The sequence below is a fragment of the Phaethon aethereus genome, assembly GCF_964289735.1.
Source record: "Phaethon aethereus genome assembly, chromosome: 1".
NCBI lineage: Eukaryota > Metazoa > Chordata > Aves > Phaethontiformes > Phaethontidae > Phaethon > Phaethon aethereus.
In genome coordinates, this window is record NC_138575.1 from 77,766,474 (window position 1) to 77,791,641 (window position 25,168).

A 25,168-nucleotide genomic window follows, 5' to 3' on the forward strand; every position below is an offset into this window, starting at 1 on the left:
ACAGGACTGTAGCTAGTTGTAATAGTAAGATTAAATCAAGACCGGGAAAAATTAGACTTAAATGTCCAACAGTGAGATTTCTTGGGCTGGGAATCGGGATGTGTTAAGAGCTTTGCCTGTGGTTGCCACTGCTGAATGTAACTGCTTTTTGGTGCTCGCTGGCCCTTGACTGGTCGCTTTTACCAGTATGACTTTCAGGACGCATAGTCCAGTCTTCTAAACATTGAGTATGTGCAGCTCTGCGATTGTCGGAGAGGGGAGCAGGCGTGGGAAGACTGATTTGGTCCGTTCTTCTCCCGCTGAGCTTCTTTGCAGTCACCGGCCAGTATCTGTTTATTTTCTGATAGGAGAAAAATGACAACTGTTGTGGAGGAAGGACTGAAGCAAGTTACGTGTGTTTGTGAACCTTTGAAATTTATTTTGTAAGCAAAGGAATTCTAGTGAGAGAACTTGCCTTTCAGCTGCAGAAAGGATTTCTGTAGGAAACTGCAGAAAGGAGGAGGCACGTCGTGTTTTAGTTCTGCCTTTTTTGCTATCAAGGTGTTTGCAAGGTGCTGCCGACCGATCACTGTGATACGCTGATGGCCATTCAGTCAGTTACCACCCATAGCTCTGCGTGGCTGTTGGACTATGCAAGGCAGTTTTCCCTTGAAGTCAAAGAGAGTAATTGCGTGCCCACTGGTGGCAGGATTTGTCTTGCTCAGCTGGACAACCTGGATGCAGCTGCTGCAGTAAACCTTGCAGTCCTGAAGTTCTCCTGGTGGCTGGCACCCTGCAAGCGCGACGGGCAGCGCCGCGGTAGGAGGATTTCCTTGGCTGCCTGCTGGCTGCCTGCCACGTTTGTCTGTAGCCGATGACCAGGTACCGTGGAGGGTCCCCTTGGGCTGGTAAGTGTACGGAGGGGAAGGAATCCGTTCTTTAAGTTCGAACATTTAAATTGAATCAAGGTAGTGGAGACTCAGATTTCACTCTCTCGTTGCTCGTAATAGAAGAATTCATGCACGTTGGTAGTTTCCCCCCGTCAAGGATCCTTTTTTGTGTCTCCTTTTTGTACGCCTGCTGAGCAGATTGAGATGGATGCCAGTGGCTCGAAAATTGAAAACCTTCAATTTTCACGTAAATGACAGGTCAAATCTGTGTAGTGCATCACCACCCTTTACAGTAAATCACATGTAAAACTTAAGTTATGCCCCACTTAAATGACAAAAGAATTCTTGGACGGCATGGTAGCTCTTTACAGTAGTAGCTGAATAAAAGAAGAAAACCTAATAAATAATTAAGGCTGTAATATGTTTGACCACTTTTTTTTTAGCATGACTTCTTTCTGTTATTATTGTAACAGAAATGCTCCTTTCAAAGACAACTAAAGCACTAATGATAGCCAAGAAGGTCATTCCTAGGAGGTTAAATGGGTTTAATTAAAATATATGAGAAGGTTACTATCAAAGAGCAGAAAGATGTTAAGGGGTTAACCTATAAGAGATTACATTGTAGTCAGTGTTCTGTTAAAGTTTGAATTAATTTTTCCCATGGGTTTTTCACATTCTAATTTTCAACTAAATGAGACATCTGTTTCAGAAAAGGAAAATTTGCTATGGTTGTCATAGCAACTATCATTCTGTAAGAAAATTATTCCAATGGTTACTTTAGAACAGATAGATAGAAATTCAGTACATAAAGCAACATCCGATTGCTAGCACAAATTCTGATAATTCAGCCCTTTTTGTATGGTAGACTATTTGACCTGCCAAACTTGTTCATATGTTTTTAACATAGGGTTAATTGTGCTGTAAACAAATTCACTTCCAATATATTTTCCCCTTAGAGTCTTATATGTAGACAGTCAGTATTCTTATCATAATAACAATACCGTTGAATTTCCTTGGTATGTGGAGACACTCAAATTGTTCACTTTAAGAAGATAAGACCTAAATTAAAGTACATTTCTACACCTGAGCGCTTCACTTCAGAGGTGAAATACATTCATGATGTATGTCTTTAATTGCCAAATACATTTTTCTTGGGGATTTTTTGAGAACAGAAGATTTTTCTCTTATCGAACATACATGACAGTATTTTCTTTGTAAAATGTAAAGTATTATTGAAAAATAATCTGTAAAAAAACTTCACTTTTCCTGAGCAAGCAGTAGCTGCAGATCCAAAAATTCTGTGCTTGGTGTGAAGACTTGAACTTTGCTTTCGGGTTCGACCGTTAATGGAAATTTTAGACAAAGTTGTCTTTGCATGATGCCCAGGTCACGGGCTCGTTAGTGGGTATTAGAGAAGATTTTGCTTCCCTACTCAGAAACTTTGATGGCTGTTTTTGCAGTAAATTTTCAGAAGAAGGGACTTGGGGATTTGTAAGATCCCGGTGTGCCTAGGAGGACGGTTTTGCTTTGGGGGTGGGGGCACTGAAGCGTATGATCTGCCTGTCTTCCCTCAGACGTAAAGCACGCCGACCTCCTCTGCCGAGTCCTTCCTCGGACTTCAGGTGTTCTTCACCAGAAATATTCCAGACATCTCTTTCAGTCTCGGGGTTGTCACAAAAGACAGGATAGCGGCAAGTCACGCAAGTTGTAACGTCTGCCCCTCACAAAAGAACGGCTCCGGCACGCGTAACTTACCAGCCCCGCGCTTGGGCGGCGAGGCGCTGCCGTCACCGCGAAGGGAGGAGGGGAGGGAGGGGAAGCTGCCGCTTGTCTTAATAAGCAGATCATGCCTATTCATAAGGGGAAACGGGCTTTTAAAAAAGTGGCCATGTACAGGCTGGCCCCAGCAGAGGCAGGCAGAGACTCTCGCCGCTGCATACGCCATCCCCGGCCGTGTGGATCTCAGCAGGATTAAGCTGACTTCTGGCAAGACCTGTGACAGTCACGAGCGTTTTATAAACACTTCATTGTGTACTTAAAATAATTATTCCGTAGGGTTTTGACCACTTCTTCTTGGACAAATACTGATCTTTCCCCTTGGGTTTCTTTCTCGGGGCACGGGGTGGCCACGGCCCCTTCTGCTCTGGCTGGCACGGCTGCGCGGTGCGGGACGGCCCCTCGCCTCGCTTCCCACCGAGGGACCTGACACTCTGTTTGCCTCCTGTTTGCCCTTGCAAATAGTTTCGGTCGGTGAGGTTTTGCTCCTGGAAAACTTGCCCTGGGCCTAAGGACAAGTTGCCCAACAGCTGAATGTTTTCATCTTGGTGAAAAAAGACACTTGGCATGTAAGGTGTGGAACGCAATCCCAAGGCAGGAGCGGATGGAGAGTTCAGAAAAAGCCTAAGCTCTATATTTTTATAAAGCTTCCCACTTATGGAATATCCAAGCCCCTCACAGACTTCAGTTCATTTATTCTCAGGGCATTCCTGTGAGATAAAAACACTCCCGTTCTGACAATGGTGAGCTCAACGTAAAGACAGGCTGATGGAGCTGCACGAGCTGGGGTGCGCTTCTGCCTGGCAGTCTTACGCGGTAACGTCGCTGGTAGCTTACTGCAGGGTAAGCCAGTAACTAGAATCGTAGAATCATTTAGGTTGGAAAAGACCTTTAAAGTCGTCAAGTCCAACTGTAAACCTAACACTGCCAAGTCCACCGCTGAACCATGTCCCTAAGTGCCACATCTGGAGACGTTCCAGGTCAGGTTGGACGGGGCTCTGAGCAACCTGGTCTAGTGGAAGATGTCCCTGCTCACTGCTGGGGGGTGGACTAGATGGCCTTTAAAGGTCCCTTCCAACCCAAACTATTCTATGAGTCTATGATACATGTCTTTTCAATACCTCCAGGGATGGGGACTCCACCACTTCCCTGGGCAGCCTGTTCCAATGCTTGACCACCCTCTCGGTGAAGAAATGTTTCCTAATATCCAATCTAAACCTTCCCTGACACAACTTGAGGCCGTTTCCTCTTGTACTATCGCTTGTTACTTGGGAAAAGAGACCAACACCCACCTCGCTACAACATCCTTTCAGGTAGCTGTAAAGAGTGATAAGGTCTCCCCTCAGCCTCCTAACTGGACCATGAGTCACCACCCCAGAAAAGTGTGATTTCATATTCCTGATACAGGGATGTGTCAAGCCAGCGGCCTTGGTCTGAGCAGCCTGACTCAGAACAAGGTTTCCACTTCATTGCTACTGCTGTTAGCGTCTCTTCTTCCCACACCTTCTTCACCTCCCTCATCACAGTTTCTGGAGGCTGGGATATATTGCTGGTCCCAGTGGCAGATGTACAGAGTTTCACTCCCCCCCACCCCACCCCGGGACACCTGCTTATCTAGACCCTGGTTATCCAGGGCGTGTGATGAAGAGCCAGGAGATGAGCTCTTAGCTGTGGACACAGAAAACCTTTCAGTCATCTGTCTGGAATAGTTGAGGCTCTTTTTGTTGTGGAAGAAAGGCAAGAAACCTTCTGCAAATCCCCCTTCTTCCTTTCCTTGTACCAGAATTTTATTTTCTTCCCTGGCATAAGCCACATCCCTTTATATTTTAGCAAGCTTTGTATTTTTAAAACTGTTTTCAATAAGTATGTGCTTTACAGCATTCCGAAAGGAAAACTGTAAAATACATCATCATGAACACATGCTAATTTTTGAAATGTTAGGCAAGCATCAGTAATGGAAGAGAATGAATAATAGCTTTATGGGCATTTTCTTTTTTTTTTACCATACATGATGCAAAGTGGAGTTCAGAGAATTTGTTTGTAAGAATTTTTTCTGCCTTTTGATGCAGTGAGGGAGTGTAAAGCTTTCTTCAACAAAGTAAGATCTCAAAGCGAACTCTGGTTGATGTGTATGTATTTATAAACACTAAGGCTGCAATTATCATAAACCTTATTAAATCACAGCAGCCTATTTGTTGTTCTCCCAATATGGATATGGCCAGAGGACGTCAGTCAAAAAATTACAAAAAAATGCCAACCCAAAAGTAACCCCTCAATTTTATGACCTAGAATTAGAGCATAGTCAGCAAGACATAATTTACCACTGTGATATAATTGCTGTGAAATACAGTTTTTTAATCAATGGGATAGCAAGATATGGATAAATTGGCTTCTGACTGGCAGCGTTACAGTCCCACTGCTCCATGATGAGCTGCTCCATAAATATGTTTTAAAAAATGTAAACGCCCGTCTGATAAGAAATCCTGAATATGGAAAGTCTGACTTAAAAGCAAGTCAACACACCTGAGGACAGAAGAAAATTATGTGTAAGAAAAGAAGCAGTATTCTTGTTCTGATGGGACATTTCCAATTAGGGAAACAAAGCAGCGTGGATGACGTCTCTGACTTTGGAGCGGGATCTGTCGTTGTGCCAGGGTCTGTCCTTGCCCAGCTGGTCATAGGCTAGCGGCCAAACGTGGTGGGAGCCAATGTGAAACATAAATCCACACCTAGGTATCTGAGACAGGTGGTCTTCTAGATCTTGCGGGAGTCCAGCATGCTAATCCACACATGGAGATCTTGGTATCTGGGTCTTTTAAGGGTTACTTTTCACCTAGTTAGAGGAATACTGTGAATATTTTAACGTACGCTGCCTACTGAAAGTGGTACGGACTGCACTGTTTTGCCACACAAGTTGAATAACGCTGGTTGTATGGAAAGAGGGTTTTACTGCGCACGCAAAGAAGAAAATGAATGCTATTTGTGTCTCCAAATTCCATGCTAGTAGAGAGTCAATCTCCGTATTTTAATTAGATAACCAGTACATGGAAGTAGCACTGAAGACATTCTCCTCCTCTCTTGGCAGGCAACCTTGGTTTTATGGCTGGGGCTTTAATCTTCCACGAGGCCAAGCACTATTAGAGAAATGGAACCTTATTCCAGATGGAATAGATATTCTTATAACACATGGACCACCTCTCGGTAAGAAACTACTAGTGCTCTTAGCTGTGTATTTCGGATGATTATTCAGTAACTGATGGCTCTCCTTAGACAAAGAGTGCAATCCTGGCTTGTTTACAGAAGTCAAAACTAACATCCGTACTGATTTCAGCAGCACCAGGACTTCAGCTCAGGTTTCTGTTTCATGATTAGCTATTCTCAATGGTAGGGAATTAAATAATGGCTTAAAAAATAAAACCTGAACATGTAAAGCCTTAATGAGCTTTGTAAATTAGCAAGGTCTAGCTTTCCTCTGCATCCGTCCTGCATCCACTCCTATGCATCCACTCTGCCACTGGTAAAATCGGTAGATGTAAAGCATGGGGCCTGCTTGAAGAGAAATGCAGGAGTGGGATCTTCTTTTTTTAGTACTGTCTTTCTCCCTCACTTGCAGTAACGTTCCCCCACCAAGAAGTAATTTGGTATTTTTCTGTATTTTTCCTTGTCATGCTGACTCGGTGCATCGTCTGCTTCAGAAACCCAAACGCTGCCATTGTTTGCCTGTTCTTTGGACAGTGTGGGTGAATTGCCTATCTGTAATACAATCTGGCAACACCAATAGACCAACAAGAAATAGTTTTGCATTTGTGTTTTACAAATATTAATATAGCTGATACAAAAGCCAGGAGACATTTCTTCTATTCCTAGATACTAGTGAAATTATCTGTGTTATGTAAATAATATAATCACAGAAACTTGTCCAGATTCAGTAAAGGCTTAAGGCTTTTAACATGATTTTCAATCTATTTAACATATAGCCAGCTGTATTTAACGCCGCTATGTGTTTAACTCTCACTAATTTAATAAATGGACACAAACGTGAAGCATGTACTTAAGTGTTCTGCCGAGCCTTACGGTGGAGGAGTGCTTTGTGTGAAATGAAGGCAGTGGGTTTCTTTAAATCTTTAGAGTCCCCCATTTCCTGAAGCTAAAACCCTCTTGTCTTCCACCCTTTCTTCTCCTCTTTCAGAACTTGGAGGAGAAAGTATCTAAAGGGTTTGTGTTTTGTTGTTTTCTTCAGAAAGACATGTTTGCATTCCACTGCTCACTAATCCTGGGGGAAAGGGCTTCTTTGTGAGCAGGGTTTCTCACAGTAAGGGCGCGTGTTTTGATACTTCACCTAAGGGGAGTCCCATGCCGTGCCATAGACTGATTTTAATATGGACCTGTATCGTAAAAGCGGATGGCAGAAATAAATTGTTTAGACCTTGAGATATCGGCATCAAACAGTGAGTACTGGGGATAATCCCTGTCAGGATCCAAGGCATGACGTTGGCTCTTTGATATAGTTTTATTTATAAGTCATGTTTAGAACTTTTTCAGAAGCTTTTCTAGCACTTTTAAAGCCATTTTTAAAACCAGCTGATCAGCTGTAAAGAAATTCAGGCTTCAGCTGATCCAAAGAATATCCCTGTATCTAGACTTGAAATCCGGTGTTGGAAAGTGGAGGGAGGGGTTCACACCACCCAGCTTCAGCCAGCTCACTGATTTAGCCCCCAGGCCTCTCCAGGCAGCCTCTGGGATCAGCAGAGGGAGGAGAACCTCTAGAGAGCACTGCAGATCTGGCACACAACAGAAGTGCTTTAATAATAAATTTAATAGTAAATTGAATAATTGAAAAGTAATTTAATAATTGCAGTAATTCCGAGGAAGAGCTGCCCATCTCCACTGATTGTAATGGGATAACGTGAATTCCCCCCATCTCCATGTCTCAGTATTTGTTCTTTTTTTTTTTTTTTCATTCTTAAGCTTCAACCATCCTCCAGGGATTTTCTTTTTAGAAGTTCCCATTTCTTTGTCTTTTTCTTATTGATGCATTAATAGATGGCTCAGGCACAGAGCCCTGTGCCTGAGGGCATCAGCTGTTGGTCTCCCTGACACCCATGGCAACAAATACATGAGGCTTCAAAAGAAATTAGCGCTCTGCCTAACTTACAGAACCTCCTTATTGTGTAGCTCTCTGTCCACAGACGTTTTGGGAGACGGGATCCTCCTTGACGCTCCCAGCCAATTATTTTAAGCAGAAGGCTGATTACTGTTGTTCTGATCTTGGGTAGCATTACTAGAGCTGTTCCTAATGACCATAAATAGCAATCAGTGCTCTTGCAAATTCCTCTTTTTTTTCCTCCAGGATGGCTGCCTAAATTCTGTCCATCATCCATTTTCTATGCTGCTTTCTCATTCCCTGACTTCAAAAGAATGTGCATCCTCCTAAACTAAGTAATACCACATTATTAGATAGATTTAAAATTGCCTGCATGATTTAGATGCAGAAGCACCATCAAGAGTTAATGGACTTTGTGTTTCTAAGTCAGTTAGCCACGTAACAAAAATCTGAGTCATTTTTTTTCTGCTTTAGAGCAGTGCTTTGGGATAAAACCAGGGCAGGGATACACAGGAGGTCCACACAGGATGAGAAAACAAAGGTTAAAACAGCTATTATTAGTGACCATTTTATTAGTAACCTGTTTATTATCAATAAACATATGCCATGTATTTCATAGCTTATGAAATATATTATTCATGATTATGGGATCAGTGCTAATGCTCATTTCTATATCAGCATTTTTTTGTTACTTTTAGGTATAGTATAACTTTTTAGGTCTTATCCCTGATTCCTAAAGATCTGCATTTATGATTCTTTTATTTCTCTTCAAAAAGTTCACTGTTTGTTTTTAATTTAATTTCACTTTTAAGTCTTCATTTGTAGCTGTCTGCTTGGTTGTCTGTGACAAAGATTTATACTTTCCTGACAGCTGCAGAAACCTGTTTCAAGTAACCAAACATTAAAAAACCCTAAGATGAACTCTAATTGTTAGCTAGGTGTAATCAATTATTCTTAGTTTGTGTAGTCAGGTGTACATAATAAGCTGCAAACATATGGGAAAGCTTCAGAAGGGTGATAATGCATGTAAACAAAAACATGTTCAACATAAATAATGCTTAATTTAATGGAGAAGTTAATTGTATGGATTTTTGTTTTAGTGAAGTTTTTGAAGTGGAAATACTTTTGGCTTTATGTTCACCGCCGACGTTTTGACAATTAACTGTTTCAAATCACTGAAGTAACGAAATCTATGGTTCTAATGCGTTTGCTCTCAAAAAAGCATGACTGGATTCCAGAGGAGTTGCTGGTCTCACTTTGACATCTTAACTACTTACTATTTCCTACAGTGAATTTTGACCTGCGTTGGATACCAAGAGTGACTGGTAAAATCAGTTACAGAACGGAGCGTTGCTCTGCTCTAATTCAGTGGGGCTTTCTCTTTGTATATACCCCCAACAGGAGCCAAGCAGCGTCTTCAGAGGCATCTGAGTGAATTAGGAGTCTATGGCCATTATCAGAACTTCCTCTTTTTGACACTTAGGATGCTGCATTCCCAACTCATTTCTGAAAATTGGACTTACCTTTCTGAGTAACTATGATATAAGGGCAAATTTTTACCATTTTCATAAAATCCCACAGTATACTGAGCCCAGTTTTCAAGTGCCGGCTTCTAAAAAGGTATTTCTCAATGTGTGAACCCAAATAGAGCTGAAGCTCTAGCAAATCTTGAGAGCTTTTCCAACAGTTTGAATACCACAGTTCTGGTCTGTTAAGCCAGTTGGTTAGCTGCTATTTAGCCATGCTTGAGTGGACATCAAAAGTAAACATCTGAAAACTAGGTCCAGACTCTATGGATCGCTGGCTGACTACACTTTTTGCAAAGGCACAGTGTGTTCACACTGTTGCAGCAATCCAAGAGGTACAAAGCTATGACAGGCACACGGGGAAAGTACCAGAATAACTAAAGAAAAACAGGATGATTGTATCTTTTAGGTTTCCAAATTTGAGCCTGATGAAAATGGCAGAACAATAGAAAGAAAACAAGATTGGTTATTGCAAACCCTCTAATACAAGAACATCCTTCTTACACTACTACTTTGAAGGAAACACGAAACAGTGTTGGCAGCAAGCATTCCCCTGCAGTACGTTTCTAGACATATAAGCAAGTTGATGTACATTTTTGTCTGTATTATAAAAAATGCATTTTTATACAAACTGTGTGCAAGTAAATATAGCACTTAAAAACATCTGCTGCAGAAGGGTTGAGTTTCTCTTCCTATCTGAGGGCCATAGATTTAAGCTGGTGGGGCTTTGCTGTTTCATAAAGTGCTTAAACCAGTTTTACTTGAGGATGTTGTTTTTAGGAATGCTGTGGGTTTCTCTGTAGTTTTATTACTAGCAACACGGATTCCATTACATCAGTTAAAGTGTACAATTTAAAAAACTAGATCCCAGGACTAGATTTTGGACATACTGCTCTGTACACCTCACTCTCTTGAAGGAAGAAGAATGGATAAAGCACTGAGTTTTCCCATTAACAGCAGTGCAAAAATGCTTTAATTGGAGCGATTTGTGATTTTTTTTCCTCGAAAAACAACTGGCAAAAGTTATCATAGTCCTTTTTCTTTGTGTGAGCTTTTATGATTTTCCTCAAACATTTTTCCTTCCTTCCTCTTCTACTTACCAAGGAAAACGCTGGTTTTTTCTATGTGAATTCTGTGGCTGCTTATGAAAAGCCATGAGACATGAAATCTCAGAAATGCTGTATAGCATTTGTACAGCTTTGCAGATAACCTATCTTCTTTTAAAGCTTTCCTTTCTTTTCCAAAGGTTTTCTAGACTGGGTTCCTAAGAAAATGCAACGGGTAGGATGTGTTGAGCTGTTGAACACAGTCCAGAGACGAATACAGCCAAGGCTTCATGTTTTTGGACATATCCATGAAGGTCAGAATACATTTCTTTCTGTATATATTTAGAAACCACAAACACAGAAGTTGTCTGGTTTAACTAGCATTTTCAAACTTGAATGTCTGAACTGAAGCACTTCTGGAATTCAGATACTTATTTAGCTGCATATATAGAGATGAAATTGGCTGATGCCCACATTTCAATATTTGTGCTTCAGCTTCTCTTTCAGTTTCTATATCTATAAAACAGGGTGATGCCTCCTTCACAGAGAGGATTACTGTGAATTTTAAAATAAGAACATGAATCCAGTAGTTACAGAAAGTGACTAAATATTAGGATTGATGGATTGTATTTTCCCCTGCTGAATCTCTGTGACTTAAGAGAATTCATATAAGCTCCCTGTGTCTCAGTTTCTGTGTTTGTAAAACGGGTAAGAATGCATTGAAGGCTGCTTCTAAGGCTTAATCTTCAAGATTATTTAATAAAGGTTGTCTCCTCATCAGTGCATATATGAAGTTGAAATCAAGAGGGATGTCACCACTGACTTGTGAAGAAGTTCAGGATACTTATTCATGTATTTATTTGCTTTGGCAGGGGAAACATTTTGTACCCAGACAAAATAAAGCCATTCTCTTGACTATTTGATTTTTAACGTGAAAAAAATGAGTTCCCTTCACGTAAGTCAGTATATGGTGACAAATACTCTGCTGAAGTCAGTGGCAGCAGGAGTTCACCTCCAGGCAAGGGGAAAGGTAGATGCTGTCTGCTATAGAGACATCTGTCTTGTTCACATATCATAGCAAGAAGACTTCAAGCAGTGCCCCCACCAAAAGAAACCACTGGGCTGTGCAGGAGCATATCCATTGGCATGTAAGCATGTATTATCAGCTGCTTAGTTCTTGGCAGTGTTAACTTACTGGCAGAAAAGGTGCTCTACAACTGCCAGTTTTCTGCTTCTGGGGCTGCTCCAGCCTTCGAAAGATACCTGTGGGTCTCACCAGTGGAGAAATGAACCAACGGAAAAACTGGAGTAGCTGGCACTCGGGTACGAGTGGTTTTGTGAAGAACCATTACCCTTCCCAAGAAATCCCACTCTTGACTTGCTGCTGGGGCCTTTCACCATGTTAGCTTAGGATTGACGTTGGTGAGAGGTGTGCTGGTGTAAAGTTGATGGAGAAGACATTCTAGATCAAGATCGTTATTTTACAGCTGGGGAGTTAAATCCATTCTCCTCACGTGTCTCATCTGCAGTGACCTGTTAAGGCCTAGTTAATGTCCAAAGTGCTGTTACATCACAGAGTAAACAAATAATGCATAGGCAGTATTTTTCCTAACCCTTCACTGTTATAGCAATCTTTGAGATTCCGTATAAGAGAGCTGGTGAATACAGTTGAAACCTGTCTTTTCAGAAATTGTAAGCCAAATGAGTTGCAGGGGGTATAAGCAAACAGTTAGCAAGCTATGAAGCTTCAGGCAGGTAAACAAAATCACATCTGCTAAGACCAAGCCCAACTTTGGCTCCCAAGGGAAAAGAATGGCACCTCCACAGAATGGTAAATCTTGTGAATTAATACAGTTGGCACAGTACGTATCAGAACACAGAAACAAGGTATTCTTCTTCTTAACTACCATAATTTAGAGAAAACAAATGGGGAACGGCATAGCCTGTTTTGCAGTGGGATGCTAAATCTCTGCAGAGGAGAATTCCCACTGCAGACAGCCTGTGCAAACGAAGCTGCTCTTTGTAGAGAGAATGCATGATTTGAACAGATGAGTTCCTCCCCTGACTGAGCATAGCTACATCTGCAGCAGTCATTTACTGAACGTCCGGGAGGAAGAGATGCTTAGAAGAGATGTTTCTTCTCTATTCCCCCTCTGCACTGCTGTCTCTGCCAAAAAATACCTCTACACATGGGCTTGCTGCTGATCGACCCATGGAAGTGACAAGCAGCATGGCAGCGACTCTGGCTAAAATCGTGGTTTGCCCATTACAGCCAGTACCTGGATGAGGTCATGGCCAAGGAAACTCTGTTGGCAGTAGGGTAGGAGTGAAAACTATAGCATTAGGAATCTTCCAGCAAAAAGAGCGTATTAGCAGGCAGATTCTGTTCTCTCCAAACACGTAGCCGAGGAGACAGAAAGTCCCAGCAGCAATGCTGACTGTCCTCTGTGCAGTTTTTGTTTTACACAGAACAATTGTTCTGTGCCAAACAGCAAATGATTTAAAGAAATGTCTGTGACAGGAACCTGACAGAGTTTTCTTCCCTCCCTAGTCCCTAATTATAGTGTGTTTTTTCCATGGGGAGTCCAGGGGGCCCTGCATTATTCAGGGTATTTTAAGGAACAAAAAAGAAGAGAATTTGGCTACTGTTTCTTTGTTTGTAAATTATGCAACTATCAATGCTTCTGTAAGACACGAAATTGCACTCAGAAAAACTGTAGGATCCTGGGTACCTAGGATTTGAATAGCTGGAACTCAGTGTATGTAGCAATGAGTACGTTTCACTATTAACTTTGTTAATGGTGAGATTGAATCTTAATACAAATGCTTTTCAGGTGATTTCCCCAAAATCATGTATTTCTGATTGTGAATGCATTTCTTCATGTTTGGTCATAATATTTCAATGCAATATTCAAGTCAGTGTTTCCAACATTAAATTTTTAGTTTTAGTGTAATCAAGCTTATGTTTTTTTCCTAGACATTCATGATAAGATTTTTGACAATGGAGAGTATGTCTACTTTTTCATAACACCAGGGCTGCTGCTTCACTTTCTGAAACAGCATTTCACTGTATTTCTACAAGCATTAGAGCTGGAATTTTGATTTTCTGCAGATACAGCTCTAGAATTGTTTGGCTTGGGTGTCTAGTCAGACGTGAGATGTAGTTAAAGCTTTTTCGCCACTGGTGAGACAATACAGAAGGGTGTTTTCTCGCATGGAAATGTTATGGTGACTTGGGGTGTGAATTCACCTTGTCTGTCAGAGAATGCATTAATAAAGCCATTTTTTCTCCGCCTGGGCAGGCATTTTAGTGTCTTTCCATCAAATTTGGTGGAAATCGGTCAATAAATTCAAACACATAGGAAGAATAGGTTCCCACCAGACAAATCCTGCCCAGGTGCACATGGACACGTATTCCCCTTAGGCAAGCAATGCCTTTTCTTCATTGGTTGCTTAAAAGATGTACAACACAGGACAGAAAAAAAGGTGGAAAGATGAAAATTGCCCAAAGTTTGCTGCATTGATGACAGCGAACCTAGATGATCAGAAGTATGTTTTTTTCAGTGCTGCAATTGCCTAAGCTTTATCTCCTCATCCTTTCCAAGGCTGAGAAAGTTTTAAGAAAAAAAGCTTTGCAGAGAAAAATACCTGTCTTTCTAAGGAGGTTTGGTGAGCTGGCTGCCCGAGATTATAACCAATAGCTAGTGAGGGTCCATTTTGCTTTCCTTACACAATTTAAAAGATGGCAAAAAGTTCTGCTGTAGGATGAAGATGGTATTAACTCAGGAGACTTTTATGTTTTTCATGAAGAGAATTTTTAAATTTCTTCTGAGTAATAAAAGCGGCACTTGTCATTGTGTGATAAAAGTGAATAATTAAAAAAAAAGAGAAGATAATAATGAATAATGAGAATAACCAGAGTTTTTCTTTCTTCGTAGGTTATGGTGTCATGGCTGATGGAACTACTACCTATGTGAATGCATCTGTGTGCACTGTGAATTACCAGCCACTTAATCCACCTATAGTTATTGACTTACCCACTCCAAGGAACACATGATTATAATGGGGATTTAAAGTTGTGCCCAACACATTAGCAACTTTATATTGCTGGCTGAGAATCCCAGTAGGGAACCATTCAACAAAAAAGCAAAAACCTTCTTCTTTTTTCCCTGCTAGCTCTTCACAGATAAATTTTGAGTGACAAAAGTGGATGAGGAACAAAGACATTTTGGTGCCAGAAACAGATTAAAGACTTAACATTTCACCATTAAAATATTTGTGAACACAGAAAAGTGAATGCATTCCACATATATATATACATATACATATATATATCTCTCAAGTAGGGACTTTTGTATATACCGTACATTATATTGGACTTATTAAAAGAACAATGTCTTTCAAAGGAGTGTTTCTTTAAGAAAGTTTGCAGTTTAAACTTAAGTGTTTAGACTAGGATTTCCTCATTTCAGATGTTTCCCAGTGAGCTCTTGGTAAAAGAAAAGTGATGGTAAAGATGTTTTCCCTTAATTAACATGGCAAATATAAAAGATGGTGCACGAATGACCGGTCACAGGAGGAAAGCTATTACTTCAAGTCCTCTAGGTCTAAGTCTTTGCATCTTTTGAAAACCAATGCAGTAGAGGCCCTAATTCACTGTACTGAAATGAAGTTTTACTACATCTGGCATTACAGATGGTAAGGGAAATGGTGCATATTGCCGGCATGCTGTAAACAGCTCAACATTGAAAAAGGGAGACTGTTAAGTGCAGTATAAACTCAGGAATTTGTAACCTGGCCTCGCCTGTGAAAAAAACGATGACATTTCCCTTAAAAAAAAAAAAAGAAAAAATATAACTGTTTTCATATGGTAAGGCGATATGTGATTGTATGTAAAAAGAAAAAAAAACCCCACAAAAAACCTCACTCAGTGTTCAGTAGTGGTATTTTAAATAAAACCCACTGGGACTAATTGTTTAAAACCTGTTAATGGGACATGCAGCCAATGATGAGATTACTGGTTTGAATTTGGCCCGAGTCAGAAGTGATTAAACGTCATTGTGATCATTTTGTCCTTGGGGAACACTATGGATGTCAAGGGGAAGGGGTCATCAATCCCGAGGTGGAGTTTGGGCATTTGCTTTTGGGTGGCTATGTAGTAGTGTGAGTGTGATGAGCAACAAGTACACACCAGTGGGTACGGGGCAGGGGTCACCTCACAGAAGCTGTCATTGCTGTTTGCCCGCTCATGAACGCTGCTGAGAGAGGCCCCAGACAAAATCATCAGCCCAGTTGAAATCCGTCTGTCACGTTGCATGTGACACCAGGCAAAGCAGGGGACGTGCCAGGAGCTGGTTGGGATGGCCAACGCTAGTACCGTCCATGCGGCTTTGCTGCAGGTTAACAGAGGTGTTGAAACTGCTGAGATTTCCATCCCATCCTAGGCAGAAGCTTGAGAATTGATTACAAACCCATCCAAACCAGTAAGTGCTTCAAACATGCCCTACAAGAAATGGGTTTCTGCCTTGAAGTAACAAACACCTCCATGCTCAGAGAGGAGCCTGTTTTGCTTTGATGGAGATAATTTAATGCTGTATTCTGAACATGGACATCCTGAATTTGGGGCTGATGGCATCTAGATACTAATTTTGTTAGCACATATTGGGCAAATCATTGCACTACCAATATTGGGTTGTTTGCAGGTCTGTGCAGAGCCCACATCTGCACACATGCCTTGGATAATTGTGTGTGTTACTTTTTGCCTGATGTATGGATATAAATGTGATCTTCACGTAGCAGCTGCGTCTACAATTGTGCATACACAATTTAAAATACCTGTGTTAAAAAACCAGGCTATGTTGGCCTCAACTCCCAGTGAGGTGGGCAGAAACACTGCATTTCGCTGGCTTCCCATGGGCAGCAGCTCATCCACCGCTGCTGGGAGCCGTGACATTCGAGCCCAGTAACTAACGCTGTGGACCTACCAGAAACCACCAGACCACCAGAAAACATGACAAGTCGTGGGTCTGTCATTTCTTGTAAGCTGTTGGGCGACTTGAGTCTAAAGTAACGTGCTGCTTTTTTTTCCCGAAATGAAACTCAGAACAACTGTAGGTGTCCTGCAACTGTATTTTGGGTGAATAGTTCACAAGCGCATGAGCAGTTGGCCATGAATTCCGATGGGGCCACTTTTGTCAAAACTATTGGGGTAGAAATTGCAGGATCAGCTCCTAAATCAGCAAGGACTGAAATTCATAGTTGAATATGAACTCCCGTCATCATTGGGAGGATGAGCAATAGCATGTAGTTAGAATAAAAGTGTCTTAGCTAGTCACAATTCAAGCGGGTTGCAACAAATGTGGCAGGAAATTGGCTGTATGTTAAAGAAGTCTGAAATGTTTACATTCGCTCACGGCACTTAAGAGACTAAAATGTTAAAGTGGGGGGAAAAGGTCCTTTTATTAGCCTCAACAAAATTTCTATGTCAACCATAAACTATTCTGTTAAAAATAATTTTTCCTAAGGTATCTTCAAAATACTGTGTATTTTTATGTGGAAAAGATATGAAAGCAGCTGTTACTTCTAAATATCATTTCAAGTACTTGAGGTATGAAAGCGTAAAGGTTATTTAATCATTTTGGCATAACTTGATTGTTGTTGTAATTTTTGGTCAAGCATGTTAGACAAATAAAGTCTTAAAAAAACCCCACACAACAAAAAATTAAGGCCTCTTTATATCCACCTCATGCATTCAGCTCCATGTGGGAAAAGCTGCCTGTCTTCTCCAGGTGTAGGAGCCAACCTGTGGGTTGAAGGTAGCGAGCTGGAAGTTGGGGTTGCGGAGAGAGGGGAAAACAGCAGCCGCTTCCTCGAACAGCTATATTTTGGTGGGGGGATACGCCAGAGGCACCTGTGAGGCAGGGAAAGGCTCACGTGAGGGAGTGCTGCAAGGGAGCTGCGAAGCAGTCGGGAGCTGGGGTGCCAACCTTGGAGAATGGGCAGCATTCGGGGGGAAGGACGGTTCGTGCTCTGGGTTGAGTCTGTAAGGACGCAACCCGCACAGAGAAGGAGATTAAGAGGAGGTGACTATTATTTTAATTTAAGCTTTGTGGGCACAGTCAAGGCCTGGGCTTCTTGCCTCAAATCTGATCCGCCTCAAATCTGATCCACCTCAAATTAGCGAGGCCATGAAAAGGAAGGTTTCCACAAATGCAGTTTTGCAATTGTCAACTCGTATTTAAATTCAGGGAAGCTCCTTCAAGTCATTTCCCATTTCTCCTTCACCCACCTCCCCATTGCTGACCTTCACTGATACTTTTCCAGGTAGCACCGCTCCCGAAGGTGCGCTGATGTGTATCGCTCATATGTGCCCATCACCAGGCAGAACCGTTACCGAGATTAATTTCAGTTCATTTCAACGGCAAATAGGCGAGATACCACTGCACGTCAAGGAAAAAAAGAGGATTATTTTTACCTCTCTCAGTCACGTATGGCTGAGGATGTGAAATGTTCCTTGGCCACAAGGAACGAGCAAGCTGGGACTCAGCAGCTGCCTTTCCCCAGGCAGCCCCCACCCACCGCAGCTGCATCCCTGCCTGGGGAACTGGCTTTAGGCTTTCAGGTGATGCTCTTTGGTAGCCCCTGAAGCCAGAGACCCCAAAACTATGACTGTCTTCAAGGAGGTCGCTGCAGGCAGCAAGGCTGGTGGCAGCAGCCCCTGGCCCTGCCGGGTGCTCCACCGGCGAGGTGGCTGCGGGGAGGGAAGGTGAAAACCCCCGGCTGTGGGCGACGCGTGGGGACAGGGCGGGTGGGAAGGTGCTCTGGCCTTGCTGCAGGAGGGATCCAGAGGGGATAAGGAGAAGCAGTTCATCTTCCCCCATCGCTGATTGCTGCCAAAAGCTGACGTAAATGCTTCAGAGGAAGGAGGAACAAGACATCCCTTAGAAGGCAATTTTTGGACTAATCTGCCCATGGGGATCTTTGCCCCCCTCCCATTTATTCTTATTTGTATGAGAATTTCTCTCCTAACCCCCCAGATTATTGCTCACTGCTAATGTAACTCACATATAGCAAATATAACTGCAAATGTTCTTTTCTTTCAGGTACATTCCTGTCCCTTTCTTGAAAGTCTCTCTGCATCTGCAATTTTAGCGATATTTTGGAACAGTGATCTCCCCGGGTGGTTGTGCACAGTGCATTAGAACAACAGTATTTCGCTTATCCTTCTACGTGTGCTGCCGTTCGCGTTTATTGACTGTCCCTTTGTTCTCTTTTTATGTGAAAAGTGTAAATAGGAGTACTTATATGTACCTTCTTTGTGCCATTCTTTATTTTGTATACTGCCATTATGTTGCTTTTTACTCACTTTGTCTAGAAATTAAAATAACTTCAATTCTAGCTAGAACTCTACTTCTAACCCTCTTACTTCCCCACCTCGGAAGCGCTCCCCTCCTCTTTTCGATGTGTCCTTTGGGGGTTAGCGCGAGGCAGCAATGCCAGGAGAGGACCTCCTGTTCCTTCCTCTCCGAGCATTTGGACACAGTTTCCTGCGACTTTCTTTCCTGATCTTTATCCAATTCCATTCTTCATTTGTTCAGGATTTTTGGGGGTGTTAATATATATTTGCAACCCCCACTGGAGAACTGCGGTGAGCTGCCCAGGGCCTTAGCTGGGTTTTTTCTTCGCGAGGTGACAGCTGATCTGGCCTTCCCGGGTTTTCGCAGCCATTACCCCCTCCCTGCAGGGAGCCCTGCCCAGGCTGCGTCCGGGGGGGATCCTTTTCCCCGGCTCTGGCCTGTTGCCCCGGCTTTGGTGGTGCCCTTGGCAATCCTCATCGCCCTTGGACGGGCTTTGTGGTTGGGGACACCTCGTCCACGTGGTGAGGAGCCCTGAGGCCGGGGGTGTGCAGGGTGGGCTACGGAGCCATGTGACCTTTGCCCAGTCCTTGTCCTGCGTCTGGGTTTTTGTTTCTTGGCTAGTGCCTAACCTGGGACCCTTCTTTGCCTCTCAGGAATAGTGCTTTCACAAAGGTCTTTATCAAAACCTTTGCAAGTGTCCACGCCAATTATATCTGAGATATCTCTTCTCGCCAGGACTTTGATGTACCAAATGCTTTCAAACAGATTAAAGGAGGAGGCTTTTCTTTTCCACAAACCGGTCAGCTTTGTTTTACCCCCCGGCCCGGCAAAGTGTGTTCCCCGTCTCGAGCATGACGGGCTAAAACCGAGCGGAGTAATTAGCCTGCGAGCAGGCCAGCGCACCACATGCCCTCGCGCTCGTGCCGTTGGCTCCCACTCAGTGCAATTCGGGCCTGGTTAGCTGACAAATCGCTTCCTGCCACCGGAGAAGATGCTTTACGCTCGCCCAGAGCAAACCACGGCCGCTTCTCCCCCGGATCTGCCTGGGGAGCAGCGCTGTGCCGCGAGGTTGTGCTGCCGGCTCGCAGCGAGCCACGGGGAGGGAGGGACAGCCGTAGGAAACGACGACCCAGGCAGGTTTGCCATTTCGCTTACTCTCATTACATTTTTCTTTTAATGCTTTCTGCTTTCTGGATGGGATGAGCAGCCTGGGGAGGGCCAGATGGGAAAATGCTGGATGCTGTAAACACGCTGCAGTGGTTTAAACTGCAAAATCAGGCTAAGGAAAATGCTCTGCCCCACCAGCTGAGCTACCCGATACCCAGCAAAGGCTGGGGAGCGTCGAAGGGGACGTTGAAGCACCCTCCCACCAGCCCAGCCCCAACTGTCCCTTCCCCACCGCAGTTTGAGCCCAGCCGTGGGCTCAGTGGGGGCCTGGGCTGGATGCCAGGGCTGGCCCCGCTCCCCGAGGGGTGCCCCATGGGCTATTAGAGACTGTTGGGGGTTGATGGTACGAACCTTTCTGCAGAGGCCACTGGAGCGGTGGGAAAGGGTCGCAGCGGGCTCTGGGCTGCCTTCCCCCAACGAATGCCCCCTGCTCAGGGGGTAACAGCTGGGGAGGCCGCAGCGCGTGCCCCGGCAGGGACCCCGCCCGCAGCTGCGCGAGGCCGAAGCCGCCGGCGTGCGGTAGGTGACTCCGCACCTCTGTGCGGCGCAGAGCCAGGTGTCCCAGCTGCCGTCGTCTGCTGTAGGTTTCGGAGCAAGGCTTGTCCCCGTCCTTTCAGGTTTCCATTTCAGATTTGGTGGCGCCGCCCCTCCAGCGAGAGGCACGAGGGACGCGAGGAAGCGATGGTCGGGTTCCCAGTCGCACGGCGCTGCGCCTCGCCCCCGGCGTGCTGACGGAGGGCCTTGTGCAAACAGAAATACTCTCACCTGAGCGGGGTAAGCACCCGCCCCGGCAGGCTGCGGCTGCTGCCGCGGGAAATTTCATAGCCTCCTGCAAACTTTACCACCCACCATAATGGCTTGGGCCAAATTTTCTAGAAATAATTGAAGTTATGCAGGATGAAGCAATCTAAGTGGAGTGGGCAATTAAACCCGTATTTATATTTCTTCGACTGTTTTATAAGGCTGTTGCACAGTGCAGCCATTCTCATTGCATCTGTTACCTGGTATTTTAAAATGAACGGAGTGCTGCTTCACACAGACGTGTTTCGGCTGCTGATTACCTTCCCTTTGTCACTGACTCCTCTGCTTCCCGCGGTCGGTCCTGTCAGTCCCTGCCACTTCATGCCACTCGCGGTGGGACTCCCTGAGCATCCTCTTGCCATGATCACCCCCACCCTGGATACCTCTATGGTCTCCCCAAGGGTGATGTGTGAGCCTTACCCCGTCCTGGTCTTGCTTTTGAGCTCACAGACAAACCCCGCCACCTTCCCCTTCAGCACTGGCTCCAAGGACCTGGAACAAGCCAAGAGCGGTGTAGGGCAAGGGAGCAGATCCTTCTGCTTGGAGTGAGCCTGGGGACATCTCCTGGCATCGCCCCACACCTCTCCAGGTGAGCAGGTATCCCCATATGGGTGGGTTTGCTTCACAGGGAGGGAACAAATGCCAACACCAGCCAGAGCAAAGGCAGCTCCTCACTAAGGTGGCCAGGGTGAGGCACGGCAGAGCAGGGCAAGCCTCCAGAGACAAGTGCCCAGCAGGGCCCCCCAGCCTCCCAGCATTGGGGTGTTATCTGTTTGTGAAACAGTGCAAAGATCTGGCGTGTTCGTAACCTCGTGGCCTGCCCATGGCTCTCTGCCCAGGATTTCTAGCCCTCATTCATGCTCCAAGGGATGTAGCACCTCTGCCCTTGTCTGCAGTCCTCTGTAGTCATGTACACAGGAAAGAAAAAGCCCCTGTGAAGCCACCGAGGAGCCAAGAGAAGTAACTGCTTCAAACCTGCTGCCCCTTCGTTTCAGCTGGTGCCCTCTCGGTTTTGTGCTGAGCAAGCTGGGGAGGGATGGTTTACCCACACACCTTCAAAGGCACCTTCTTTCCCCACCTGTTATGCTTGTAACACAGCGTGTACATAATTATGTTTATTGTTTGTTTGGAAAGAAATAATAGCTCTGAAGTGTTACCTACCGGGTTCATTTCTGTGGATGCCCATAACAATAATTAATCATATGTATTAACCTGTGGTCAAGAGACTTGTCAAAGCTGGAGCTCTCGAGTGGGAAGCAGAGCTCACGCAATTAGCAGTCCCTGCTCTGAAAACGCTTGGATTGATTCATTGTTCCTCCCAACACCTAAGAAAGTCAGGGAAGTAATAAATCATGAAAATATAGACAAGGCACTCAACAAACTATGATGAAGACACTTGATCAGCTGCCTTCAGCTCTGCATCAGCATGTTGCACTAGCACTGGCTGAGCTGGCTGCATGACAGCTGTAACCAGCGAGCGCTCACTAAAACTGCAGTAAACTTGGAAATACTGTGCTCTCTTCTAAGTTAAAGTAGAGGATTTCTTAATTGCTTTTAATTCACCTGCTACTGAGCATATGCCATCTCTTAAAATAAAAGTATAGGAACTTTTAGTGCCCAGATTTTAATCTGAAGCGTAGGGCCTTCTCCGCCAAGATTCTCCTTGGTTCCACCAAACTTTGAAGCTGGTGTTATCTATTAGAAACAATAAAAGGAACTCAAAGCCGGGAGATGGAAAGCAACAAAATGTATGAAAGCAAATGACTTGAATGGGGCTCTCAGAAGTGATGGTGAAGTTTCGTGCTCCCTGTTGGCTCCGTTTCTGTTTCTGAGGAAAAAAGGAGAGTGTCCTGTAAAGAACAGTGTTGTCTCAGTAGTCTCTGCACTGGCATTATTAACAAAGGTTGTGTTGAGCGATTGTGGTGTTGGTCTAAAAATCATCAGGAACTCACTGCCCACATGTAGAGTTGAAATAGGAGGGTGGTATGTAGGTTTTTAAATTTTAAATAAAGCAAAAAAAAGACTGTTTTTATTCTTTAAAAGTTCCTTATAGATGTAAAAGGCAGTTACTTCTCTTGGCTCCTCGGTGGCTTCACAGCGGCTTTTCCTTTCCTGTGTACACGACTAGAGGACTGCAAACCTGTTCCCACAAGAAGAGGGTGCTGATACCAGTGGAAGTGCAAAGCTGAGCTGAATCCATGCAAAACGCTGTCAGAAACCCAAGGTCCTTTGAATCTGGAAACCAACTTACTCTGTGAGGAGCAAAATGACTCAAGTGTGGTTTCTGAGTCGCTCAGGTTGGAGTACCTCTGGTGGTACCTAGCCCAACCTCCCACTCAAAGCTCGTACAGCTGGGTGAGCTGCTCAGGGCTCCTCCAGCTGAGTTTTGAGTATGTCCAAAGTCAGAGAGCTCATCACCCCTCTGGGCAGCTGTGCTGGTGTTTGACCACCCTCATGGTGTAAAATGCTCCTCCTTGTAGAAAGGGAAGCTCACGTCCTGCATCGCCTGTGCTGCTCCCTGTCCCCAGTGACCCCCAGCCTACGTGGCTATGTGGTGAGGTCCTGTGCGGTGATGTCTGGTGCGGTGGCTGGCTCAGAGCGGGCACGTTGCCTCCAGGCAGCCAGCACATCCCTATGGCTGCCCTGGCCACTCTGAAACCTAATGGGAGACACAGCAAAACCCTGAAGGCTGCTGTTCTATCTTCTTCAGCACTGATGTCTTCAGTGCAACAACTTGATTTACTTTGATTGTTTTAGGAGAGCGGAAAGAAAACTTATTCTGAAGAAATGTGTGCTGGAAATTGTCTTGGTCCTATTGAAGTCAGCAGAAGTATGAGCACTGACCTCAGCAAAACAAGTGTCTAAATAAGTTTGAACCAAGACCATCCTTATATGACTGCACCCTAAGACTTACGTAATTTTGGGGGATTTTTTCAAGAGTAGCCATGTTTATCTCTGCACTGTGCCCTTTTGTAGCTGAGCTGGAGTAGTTGAGAGAAACACCCACCGTGCTGGGCCTTCACTTCACCTGGCCGCATGAGAGCAGCCTCCTTCCCAGGGGAAACACTCTGATCATGTTTTAATGAAAGCTTGTGCTCATTATACCTGAATTTACAACCCACTTGCACTTTATTTTTGTGACTGTTTCCCAAAGGACATTTCAGCTTTTCAAGGGAATACATCTTCAAAGTAGAACAACTCCTCGTCGGGACAGGGGTACATGCCCCTGCATCACTGGAGTTTTATCCTTGTAAGAGTCAGACATTTGGCATTCCGGGCTATGTAGTTATTTGTAAACCATGGTGGTTTGGGTCAGGTTTAGCTGGGATGTGAGACTTCAAATGCAGGAACTTGAGCTATAGCAAGTGAAAAGGTTCATTCTTTGGGGAAGGATTTTGCTTTAGGAGTTGTTCAGTTGATGGTTGCCTTTGATAAATAAATACAGTGCACAGTTTTTCTATGTCCGCAAGACAAGTCTAAGAAATTTTGTGTACTGGGACAGTGAAAAGCAGAGAGCATCCTCTCACTGGGTACCAGGAAGAAGCAGAAAAAGATAAAACTGGGGAGGCAGATCGACTCCTGTTCCATGGAGAAGAGGAGGAAGAAATATTCTCCAGGGGACAGTCTGGCACAAGAGTGGTGAACTGACACAAAGAGTCAGAGCAAAAAGGGCGACACTTCATGAAATCAAAAGACATTGGTGCACTGATTCATGATGCTCTTCAGTAAAAATTACACTCCAAAAGGATATGAGGGAGAGGGATGTCTGAGGTATCCTCCTGGAGGAAAATGAAGGAAATCAGAAGATGCAAGGTATATAGAAGGTATAAGTTGAAGGATTTGGTTTTTTAGGACACCATAAAAATTGCACAGTTTGGAAGGGCTCCTCTTCTGCAGACAACCAAGATGCCTGGAGCTGCAAGGGGGGGTTCAGTTAACAGAAGAGTGTGAAAAAAAGGGACCACCAAACCCTCAGAGTGTACAAAATCTTTGTGTTGGCAACATGTAACAGAAACAAAGACTATGCTGTGCAGAAATTCATAAATTGATTATGTATCAAGATTAGAAGCCCAGGTAATAAATGCAAGGAATAGAAATTGCTTGTTTAGAAACATGCACTTGAACTAGCTGATATTAATGAAACCTAATAGGATGGCACATGACAGGAATGTTGATTACATTATTTATAATCTCTTTAGAAAAGATCAACTCTGGAAAAGGGAAATAGAACTGGCTCACTCACAGAATAAAATGGTCATACTAGCAACTATGAAGTCAGTCAGCTGGAATATTTATTCATCCACTGCACCTAAGAAGTAAAGCTGCTTGTGTCCCTCCAGGTCATATGCACTTGACACCATTAAATCCAATTGAGCCTTTTAAGTCATCCCTATAAAGGATGACTACTACTTAAACACGTTATCAATAATGTTTGCAACATACCCCACACTCATCATCATGAGGCAGTTCGTTCTGAATGATATGAAGTGGAGATTTCAGTCTGCCAGAATTTCCAAAACCC

General features: G+C 44.0%; 1 protein-coding gene across 2 annotated transcripts in view; it reads left to right on the forward strand.

Annotated features, from left to right (window-relative positions):
- The window catches only part of MPPED1 (metallophosphoesterase domain containing 1), a gene marked incomplete at both ends in the record, with an annotated part of 49,283 nt that extends 34,905 nt beyond the window's left edge, over positions 1–14,378 (forward strand). The window contains 3 exons of one of the 2 annotated variants that reach the window (XM_082014469.1): positions 5,731–5,846; positions 10,522–10,655; positions 14,241–14,378. In XM_082014469.1, coding sequence (XP_081870595.1) covers positions 5,731–5,846; positions 10,522–10,655; positions 14,241–14,378 — 388 coding nt within the window. The remainder of the gene's footprint in view (positions 1–5,730; positions 5,847–10,521; positions 10,656–14,240) is intronic. The other variant, XM_082014470.1, reaches the window with a different exon arrangement.
- Between the last annotated feature and the right edge of the window lie 10,790 nt (positions 14,379–25,168).